Source organism: Nerophis lumbriciformis, linkage group LG25 (assembly GCF_033978685.3).
Source record: "Nerophis lumbriciformis linkage group LG25, RoL_Nlum_v2.1, whole genome shotgun sequence".
Taxonomy (NCBI): Eukaryota; Metazoa; Chordata; class Actinopteri; order Syngnathiformes; family Syngnathidae; genus Nerophis; species Nerophis lumbriciformis.
The window spans coordinates 9223208-9234294 of record NC_084572.2 but is presented as its reverse complement, the minus strand read 5'-3'; the positions used below and the strand labels follow the sequence as shown (position 1 = coordinate 9234294).

At 39.0% G+C, this 11087-nt stretch overlaps 1 protein-coding gene across 1 annotated transcript in view; it reads left to right on the top strand.

The window, feature by feature from the left end:
- Positions 1 to 2985: 2985 nt before the first annotated feature.
- The window catches only part of creb3l2 (cAMP responsive element binding protein 3-like 2), a 63213-nt gene continuing 55111 nt past the window's right edge, over positions 2986 to 11087 (top strand). Inside the window, exon 1 of the mRNA XM_061983649.1 lies at positions 2986 to 3983. Coding sequence (XP_061839633.1) covers positions 3885 to 3983 — 99 coding nt within the window. The 5' untranslated portion in view covers positions 2986 to 3884. The remainder of the gene's footprint in view (positions 3984 to 11087) is intronic.

Here is an 11087-nt window from a genome sequence, read left to right as displayed (position 1 = left end):
TTTTAACAATTTATTTGTGTGATACAGGTGAAAATAAGTATTTGAACACCAACATTAATATTTGGTAGAGTAGCCTTTGTTTGCAATTACAGAGTTCAAACATTTCCTGTAGTTCTTCACCAGGTTTGCACAGACTACAGGAGGGATTTTGGCCCACTCCTCCACACAGATCTTCTCTAGATCAGTCAGGTTTCTGGGCTGGCCCTGAGTAACACAGACTTTCAGCTCCCTCCAAAGATTTTCAATTGGATTTAGGTCTGGAGACTGGCTAGGCCACTCCAGAACCTTGATATGGTTCTTACAAAGCCACTTCTTGGTTTTCCTGGCTGTGTGCTTTGGGTCATTGTCATGTTGGAAGATCCAGCCATGACTCATCTTCAATGATCTGACTGAGGGAAGGAGGTTTTTGGCCAAAATCTCACAATACATGGCTGCAGTCCTTAATACAGTACAGTCGTCCTGTCCCATGAGCAGAAAAACAGCCCCAAAGCATGATGCTACCACCCCCATGCTTCACAGTAGGGATGGTGTTCTTGGGATGGTACGCATCATTCTTCTTCCTCCAAACACGCATAGTGGAATTATGACCAAAAAGGTCAATTTTGGTCTCATCTGTCCACAAAACTTTCTCCCATGACTCCTGGATCATCCAAATGGTCATTGGCAAACTTAAGACGGGCCTTAACGTGCTGGTTTAAGCAGGGGAACCTTCCGTGCCATGCATGATTTCAAAGCATGACGTCTTAGTGTATTACCAACAGTGACCATGGAAACAGTGGTCCCAGCTCTTTTCAGGTCATTGACCAAGTCCTGCCGTGTAGTCCTGGGCTGATTCCTCACCTTTTTGAGCGTCATTGAGACCCCACGAGGTGATATCTTGCATGGGGCTCCACTACGTCATGTTTAGCTTCTTCCATTTTCTAATGATTGCTCCAACAGTGGACCTTTTTTCCACCAAGCGGCTTGGCAATTTCTCCGTAGCCCTTTCCATCCTTGTGGAGTTGTACAATTATGTCTCTGGTGTCTTTGGACAGCTCTTTCCTCTTAGCCATGCTGAATGTTTGGGTCTTACTGCTTATATGGGATGGACAGGTGTCTTTATGCAGCTAACGACCTCACACAGGTGCATCTGATTCAGGATAATACAGTGGAGTGGAGGAGGACTTTTAAAGGCGGACTAACAGGTCTTTGAGGGTCAGAATTCTAGCTGATAGACAGGTGTTCAAATACTTATTTTCAGCTGTATCACACGAATAAATTGTTAAAAAATCATAGATTGTGATTTCTGGATTTTTCTTTTTAGGTTATCTCTCATCCAGTGGACATGCACCTACCGTGAACATTTCAGACCCCTCCATGATTTCTAAGTGGGAGAACTTGCAAAATAGCAGGGTGTTCAAATACTTATTTTCTTCACTGTATATCAATACAGTCTGCAGGGGATACAGTCCGTAAGCACACATGATTGTGCGTGCTGCTGGTCCACTAATAGTACTAACCTTTAACACTTAATTTTACTCATTTTCATTAATTACTAGTTTTTATGTAACTGTTTTTATATTGTTTTTATATTATGCACGGGAGTTTGCCCAACCAGTCTACATGTGTTTTGTGGACTTGGAGAAGGCATTCGACCGTGTCCCTCGGGAAGTCCTGTGGGGAGTGCTCAGAGAGTATGGGGTATCGGACTGTCTGATTTTGGCGGTCCGCTCCCTGTATGATCAGTGTCAGAGCTTGGTCCGCATTGCCGGCAGTAAGTCGGACACGTTTCCAGTGAGGGTTGGACTCCGCCAAGGCTGCCCTTTGTCACCAATTCTGTTCATAACTTTTATGGACATAATTTCTAGGCGCAGTCAAGGCGTTGAGGGGATCTGGTTTGGTGGCTACAGGATTAGGTCTCTGCTTTTTGCAGATGATGGGGTCCTGATGGCTTCATCTGGCCAGGATCTCCAGCTCTCGCTGGATCGGTTCGCAGCCGAGTGTGAAGCGACTGGGATGAGAATCAGCACCTCCAAGTCCGAGTCCATGGTTCTCGCCCGGAAAAGGGTGGAATGCCATCTTCGGGTTGGGGAGGAGACCCTGCCCCAAGTGGAGGAGTTCAAGTACCTCGGAGTCTTGTTCACGAGTGAGGGAAGAGTGGATCGTGAGATCGACAGGCGGATCGGTGCGGCGTCTTCAGTAATGCGGACGCTGTATCGATCCGTTGTGGTGAAGAAGGAGCTGAGCCGGAAGGCAAAGCTCTCAATTTACCGGTCGATCTACGTTCCCATCCTCACCTATGGTCATGAGCTTTGGGTTATGACCGAAAGGACAAGATCACGGGTACAAGCGGCCGAAATGAGTTTCCTCCGCCGGGTGGCAGGGCTCTCCCTTAGAGATAGGGTGAGAAGCTCTGTCATCCGGGGGGAGCTCAAAGTAAAGCCGCTGCTCCTCCACATCGAGAGGAGCCAGATGAGGTGGTTCGGGCATCTGGTCAGGATGCCACCCGATCGCCTCCCTCGGGAGGTGTTTAGGGCACGTCCGACCGGTAGGAGGCCACGGGGAAGACCCAGGACACGTTGGGAAGACTATGTCTCCCGGCTGGCCTGGGAACGCCTCGGGATCCCCCGGGAGGAGCTGGACGAAGTGGCTGGGGAGAGGGAAGTCTGGGCTTCCCTGCTTAGGCTGCTGCCCCCGCGACCCGACCTCGGATAAGCGGAAGAAGATGGATGGATGTTTTTATATTGTTTTACTTTCTTTTTTATTCAATCAATCATCAATCAATCAATCTTTATTTATATAGCCCTAAATCACAAGTGTCTCAAAGGGCTGCACAAGCCACAACGACATCCTCGGTACAAAGCCCACATAGAGAAAATGTATTTAATTTATCTTATTTTATTTTATTTTATTAATTTTTAAAAAAAGGACCTTATCTTCACCATACCTGGTTGTCCAAATTAGGCATAATAATGTGTTAATTCCACGACTGTACATATCGATATCGGTATCGGTAATTAGGAGTTGGACAATATCGGATATCGGCAAAAAGCCATTATCGGACATCCCTATTCTGAACCATTTAATGTTTCTGACATTATCCCCAAGCGTTGACAAAATCCACACATTTTCCCACAATTAAAACGTTAATCCGCGACAGAGCTGCGACTTAATACTTTCACTAGAGGAGGCGGGCTATCGTCAACTAGTATTCTTGGCCTCCCCTCATTGGCTGGAGGAAAATGGTGAACTCTCTCCTCATTGGCTGGTTCGTCTGTCCGTCTTAAGGTCCTTCCAGATCAGACCGGTACTTTGATAAACAAGATCTTCGATTGGCGACATTTAAATACGACTTACTCCCCATTTGTCATTTAAAGTAGACTAATCCACGTTACGTTCGTGTTAAGTTCATTTTTTTATCCTTAAAAGACAACTTCGTCGCGTCGCGATATGAAGGTTTCGTGAAGGCTTGACTTTGAAACCGGAAACGCTCCAATATCTCGACATATTTGCAGGAGTTTAACAAACAGTTGGAACTCACTAAACACTAAAAGTAACTTATTTATCTCACTTTGTATGTAAGTTAGATAAGACTAAGCCCTCCTTTTAAACATTTTTGATGGTCGATGTCGCACTTTCTCGCTCGGCGTGACCCCGCCCACACATTCCAGTCGGTCTGGTCCGTGAGGAAGAAGAAGAAGAGGAGGAGGAGAGACAAGGAAGGACAAACGGCAGGAAAAGTGTGTGTTGATGTTGAAGACGTCAAGAGGAGATGATCAACAAAAGCACTCGGGTGTTCTTGCTCCATTAACGCAATTTCTGCTGTCGGCTTCCCGTTGCAGCACAAAGTTTACCGCGAAAGAACTTTTCTTGTTTGTTGTGCCGGAGGAGGACCCAGCAGGACCATGGAGATCTTGGACTCCACCGAAGCCTTCATGCATTGGGACCGGAACCTCAGCGAGCTGTCCGAGGCTGCAGACATGGACTGTGGTCTCTACACTAATGTAAGTCTTTATCCTTCTTTATATTTACTTTGCAAATGGTGTGTGTGTGTGTGTGTGTGTGTGTGTGTGTGTGTGTGTGTGTGTGTGTGTGTGTGTGTGTGTGTGTGTGTGTGTGTGTGTGTGTGTGTGTGTGTGTGTGTGTGTGTGTGTGTGTGTGTGTGTGTGTGTGTGTGTGTGTGTGTGTGTGTGTGTGTGTGTGTGTGCGTGCCTTGCACTCCATGCACAAGTTGAGCCTTGAGGTCCAGGATGCAAGTACCACCTCCTCCTTTTTCTTCACATGCATTTGTGCTTCTTGTTTGTTGACTAAAATATATTCTATCCTAACTTAACCTATTGTTACTATAACAATCTACAACAGGGGCCCCCAAATTTTTTGACTCGGGGCCGCATTGGGTTAAAAAAAATTTGGCCGGGGGCCAGGCTGTGTGTGTGTGTGTGTGTGTGTGTGTGTGTGTATATATATATATATATATATATATATATATATATATATATATATATATATATACAGGGGCGCCGAAAAGGGGGGGTAAAGGAGACGGATTCTAGGGGCCCATGATGGAGGGGGGCCCAGAGAGGCCCCTAATGATGATAATAATAATAGAAAAAATAATGACACTGTGTTGGGGGCCCTGTAAAGATTCTTTTCATGGGGCCCAAAATCCCTAGCGGCGCCCCTGTATGTATATATATATATATATATATATATATATATATATATATATATATATATATATATATATATATATATATTGTCTTTATAATCCGTTTTGTCATTTAACATCAATTTAACATTGATGTTCATCAACATTCAACATTGTCATGTTATCGATGGGAAAATGCATTTTTAGACAATATGATTTACCTGAGCTGCTAGGAGACACCAAGAGTAACAAGCGGTAGAAAATGGATTAGAAAGGAAAGATTTAAAAAAAAAAAATAAATAAATAAAAATATTTTTTTACTTGGGACTTCCTGTGGGCTGGATTTTGTATGCTGGGGGCCGTAGTTTGGGAACTCCTGATCTACAAGGTTAATATAGGTTGCTTCTCTTTCTTCCCCTCCATTTTTCTGCATTCTTTTGTATCTCTAGTTATCATTACGTATATGTATTGTTGCATTTGAACAACCGTATTGTTGATAGTAGAGGTAAATTATTGGTATTGTTCATTATCAATATTCAGGGGCGTCACTAGCCTTTAAGGACAGGGGGGGCTTAGCCCCCAGGAGATGCACAGGATGTGAGCGAACATAGCGCACGAGCACAAAACCTCACAAACGGCTAACAAAGACTTAGAAATTATTCATTGTTATTATTATTATTTCAGTCTGTTTATTTTCAATCTGTGTTCAGTACAACAACAGAGATAGGTTTGCACAGTGGCATTTTGTTTACAGCATCAACAAGAAACAATTACTTGCATGATCCTTCAAGATACACTGAAACACAATGAAAGTCATGGCATTAACCTCTATGTTATTCCTTCACAACATAAAGCTAATGCCACCACTTTCGCTCACAATACAATAATTGTTTGTTCCCAAATATTTTGAAGTTGCACAGATTACATTTTGGGCACATATGTGACTAAAATGGTTGTAAATTCAAGCCCTGGAAATATGACTTAATGTGCTTCGTACACCTGCAGGACCGCAAGCAAGGTCACAGAGAAAATGCGGACTGGATTTTGAGTGATGTGGGCATTTTCTATATGAACAAGTCCAAGGACCGCAAGCAAGGTCGCAGAGAAAATGTGGACTGGATTTTGAGTGATGTCGGCATTTTCTATATGAACAAGTGGAATGGATTGGATATCGATGCACTAAAGGGGCTCTCTACCTTACGCTATGAAGTGAGGGGAAACTGAGTGAATAATGACAGGTTATATGATTATTTATTTAAACTCATATTCGGGCCACTTTATAATGAATATGTCGGCATGTATTTGTAAAAAAAAAATAAAAAAAATTTAACACCAAATTATTTAGGGGGGCTTAAGAATATTTTAGGGGGGCTTGAGCCCCCCTAAAATAGGCCTAGCAACGCCAATGGTGATATTTCTATTGGTATTTGTATGGCTCCATTTGTAGTGTAATAATTAGGGGTGTGGGAAAAAATCGATTCGAATTCAAATCGCGATTCTCACGTTGTGCGATTCAGTCTCGATTCTTCCATCCATCCATCCATTTTCTACCGCTTGTCCCTTTCGGGGTCACGGGGGGTGCTGGAGTATCGATTCTTATTTTTCAAAAATCTATTTTTTTTCAATTTATTTTTATTATTATTTTTTCATTTTTTTATTTTTTTTTAATTAATCAATCCAACAGAACAATACACATCAATACCATAACAATGCAATCCAATTCCAAAAGCAAACCCGATCCAGCAACACTCAGACCTGCAATAAACAGAGCAATTGAGAGGAGACACAAACCCGACACAGAACAAACCAAAAGCAGTGAAACAAAAATGAATATTATCAACAACAGTATCAATATTAGTTACAATTTCAACATAGCAGTGATTAAAAATCCCTCATTGACATTATCATTAGACATTTATAAAAAAAAAAGTACAATAGTGTCACAGTGGCTTACACTTGCATCACATCTCATAAAGCTTGACAACACACTGTGTCCAATATTTTCACAAAGATAAAATAAGTCATATTTTTGGTTCATTTAATAGTTAAAACAAATGTACATTATTGCAATCAGTTGATAAAACATTGTCCTTTACAATTATAAAAGCTTTTTACAAAAATCTACTACTCTGCTTGCATGTCAGCAGACTGGGGTAGATCCTGCTGAAACCCTATGTATTGAATGAATAGACAATCCTTTTGAATCGGGAAAATATCGTTTTTGAATCGAGAATCGCGTTGAATCGAAAAAAATCGATATTGAATCGAATCGGGGGACACCCAAAGATTCGCAGCCCTAGTAATAATGCTCATTGTCATTTCTGTATTATTATTTGTTGTACTAACTGCTTCTTTGCTATCACTTTTACCATCATATTTGTACATATCCTATTTGCTGATGTTGTGTTTGCTGTTGTTGTTTTTGTCTCTCGGTCTAATCCCCCTCTTATCCCCACAATTTCCCCCTCTGTCTTCCTTTTTTTCTCTTTCTGTCCCCTCCTGCTCCCGCCTGGCTCCACCAAATGATAATATAAATACATTTAATAAAGTCAAATACAAATAAGGCAACAAGAGAAGTATCCCACACTTCTCTTTTGTAAAGTAAATCTGAACAGCCGTTAATCATCTACTATATGATTTGCCTGAGAAACTGGACAGGACAACAACAACAACAACAAAAATATATATATATATATATATACTCTAACATTCAACAATCTTCTTTTAAGACCTATTTGTAGTCATTGTTGAGAACAACTACAAAGAAGATAATGAATATTTTGTTCATGAATACTTGTCTGACAGTGTCAATCAAAAGTGAGCAATTTGCAAAGCATTTTAAGCATTTTCACTTTCATTTGGTTTGGTACTCTCGTTCCAATACCATAAATGTCAAAACTAATCATTCGGTACCAACGTTTGCACTGGTATTTTTGTCCTGTGACTATACCATATCTGGGCAAATCAAAGCCCGGGGGCCACATGAGACCCAATATGTTTTTCAATCTGGCCCGCCTGACATTCCCAAATAATTTATTTAGATCTTTAAGATGGATAGTGTAGCTTCCATTATGATGTGCAGTGATGTTTTCTAATGACCGTAAGTCTTGAACTATAGAAAGTATTTCAATGGTTGAAATCTGCACTTTTGAGTGTTATAGGAGTTATTACGATAATCTAGGTCACAGCAGCTCAGACCAGGAACAAAGCAGAGTGGGCGGGGCTTGTTTTCAGAGCAGCCAACCCCAAAACAGATGCGGAAGCAGATTTTTACAACAAATGTCTGCATAAAAGTGATAATATATCATATTGTAGGTGTCTATTACAATTTGCATTCATATTTTGCTGTTTTTTACATTTTTTTGTGTTTTTGCTTGATTGTAAAAGATACACAACTATGGAGGAGTAAAATATGTTGTTAATATTCAGTGTTTTATGGTTCATAGTTAATATTGTAAATCCCACTTTCTTTATTTTCATGTACATTTTGGGTGTCCCATTCAGTAAAAAACTGTAAAATTCCATTCCGTTTTTTTGAGGTGGTCTGTCACAACTTTTTTTAGAACTCTATATCGGACATTGTGACTTTTGGTATTAGTGTTCCTGGACAAAAAGGGGACCCAAACACACATACTGTACAGCAGATTTTTTTTACAACTAAATGTTTATATATAATTTATACACACATACACCTTGGCCCCCCAGACACATTTTTTTCTCTCAATGTGGCCCCCTGAGTCAAAATATTTGCCCAGCTTTGTATTCGTGTAATCCAAGTCACCGCAGCGCAGACGAGGCACCAAGCAGTGTGGGTGGGGAGCGTTTCCACAGAGTGTTTCTAGAGCGGCCAGCCTGAAATGTGGGTGTCAGGGACAGACGCGGAAGGAGATTTTTTCACAACAAAGTTCTAAAGCTTAGTGATATATCAGATTGTAGGTGGGTTTTTTTTTACCCTCCGCGTTCATATTTTGCTGTTTGTTGCATTTTTGTTGCGTTTTGCTTGATTGTAAAATATGTGGATGCAGAGGGGGTGTGACGTTCATATGTAGTCAATATTCAGTGTTTTATCCTTCATAGTTAATATTGTATTATTTTCATTTACATTCTGGGTGTCATATTCAGTCTTTTTTAAGGCGGTCTGTCACAACATTTTTAGCATTCAATCAGACATTATTGTGAGGTTTTGTATTAACGCTCCTAAAAATAGATGTACCGGCCCCCAGACACATTTTTTTTCTCTCAATTTGGCCCCGAGTCTAAATAATTGCCCAGGCCTGGACTAGAGGCTTCACCGTAGATAACAAATTCATAAAGTATGGCTTAATAAGAATTTCATGATCTAGTACATGAATATATTCCAAACCTAGTTGCTGTCTGCTGGGTTTAAAAGATACATTATTTCTATATCTTAAATGTATCCAATAACTTTGTAAAATAAACTTTTAAGGAGCTTTCATGACATATTACATGACATACCTCCCAATATTTCAAATCAAAATGTCTTTATGAACCAGAGTTCCCTTCAAGACCTAATTTTATTCCAGCGAGCATCTCAAAGTAAACAGTCAAAGGTTGCGGGGGCAGTTTTATTTCATGTTATTATTAATATCATTATTACTGCACTGTAAGAATACACTTATAGATTGTATGGCATAAAACTGAGCTGTACATTAAGATTAATGATGTTTTTACACCAATTTACTGAAAATTGAAAAAGCTACAACTTTTGTTTTTACCGAAAAAAATGCTAGTTTTTAACCATAAAATCTACGTTGTTTTTTTTTTTGTTTTTTTTTACAGTGCATTACTGTAAATTGAAAAACATTACCGCTCCATTGTTATTTTTACGGTGAAATTCTAGTGACTCGGCCGTAAAATCTAGTGTTTGTTTTTACAGTGCATTACTGTACATTTAAAATTGGTACCTCTTAAATCTTTATGGTAAAATACTGCTGAATAAGCTGCTAGTTTGTAACCGTAAAAAATGTTGATGGTTGTTTTTACAGTGCATTACTGTAAAATGAAAAACGGTACTGTACGTTTAATATTTTTACGGTAAAATTTGGCCGAATGAGCTGACAGTTTAGTTTTTTTTACCGAAAAGTCTATATTGGCTGTTTTTAAGGGGTAGATCGATGTAATTAAATTTTTAAAGTACAACTCTGTCGACTGAGCTGCCATTTTGTTATTGTAAAAACTACTGACTTTTTTCTTTTTACAGAAAAAAATGCTGGTTTTTAACCATAAAATCTAAAAAAAATTTATTTTTTACAGTGCATTACTGTAAATTGAAAAACATTACCGCTCCATTGTTATTTTTACGGTGAAATTCTAGTGACTCGGCTGCCTTTTTTTTTCTTCCGTAAAATCTGGTGTTTGTTTTTACAGTGCATTACTGTACATTTAAAATTGGTACCTCTTAAATCTTTATGGTAAAATACTGCTGATTAAGCTGCTAGTTTGCAACCGTAAAAAATGATGATGCTTGTTTTTACAATGCACTACTGTAAAATGGTACTGTACGTTTAATATTTTTAGGGTAAAATTTGGCCGAATGAGCTGCCAGTTTAGTTTTTTTTACCGAAAAGTCTATGGTGGCTGTTTTTAAGGGGAAAATCGATGCAATTAAATTTTTAAAGTACAATTCTGTCGACTGAGCTGCCATTTTGTTATTGTAAAAACTACTGACTTTTTTATTACAGAAAAAATGCTGGTTTTTAACCATAAAATCTAAAAAATTTTTATTTTTTACAGTGCATTACTGTAAATTGAAAAACATTACCGCTCCATTGTTATTTTTACGGTGAAATTCTAGTGACTCGGCTGCCTTTTTTTTTCTTCCGTAAAATCTGGTGTTTGTTTTTACAGTGCATTACTGTACATTTAAAATTGGTACCTCTTAAATCTTTATGGTAAAATACTGCTGATTAAGCTGCTAGTTTGCAACCGTAAAAAATGATGATGCTTGTTTTTACAATGCACTACTGTAAAATGGTACTGTACGTTTAATATTTTTAGGGTAAAATTTGGCCGAATGAGCTGCCAGTTTAGTTTTTTTTACCGAAAAGTCTATGGTGGCTGTTTTTAAGGGGAAAATCGATGCAATTAAATTTTTAAAGTACAATTCTGTCGACTGAGCTGCCATTTTTTATTGGAAAATCTACTGACTTTTTTATTACAGAAAAAATGCTAGTTTTTAAACCATAAAATCTAAAAAAAAAAAAAAATTTTATTACAGTGCATAACTGTAAATTGAAAAACATTACCGCACCATTGTTATTTTTACGGTGAAATTCTAGTGACTCGGCTGCCTTTTTTTTTTTGCCGTAAAATCTGGTGTTTGTTTTTACAGTGCATTACTGTACATTTAAAATTGGTACCTCTTAAATCTTTATGGTAAAATACTGCTGATTAAGCTGCTAGTTTGTAACCGTAAAAAATGATGATGGTTGTTTTTACA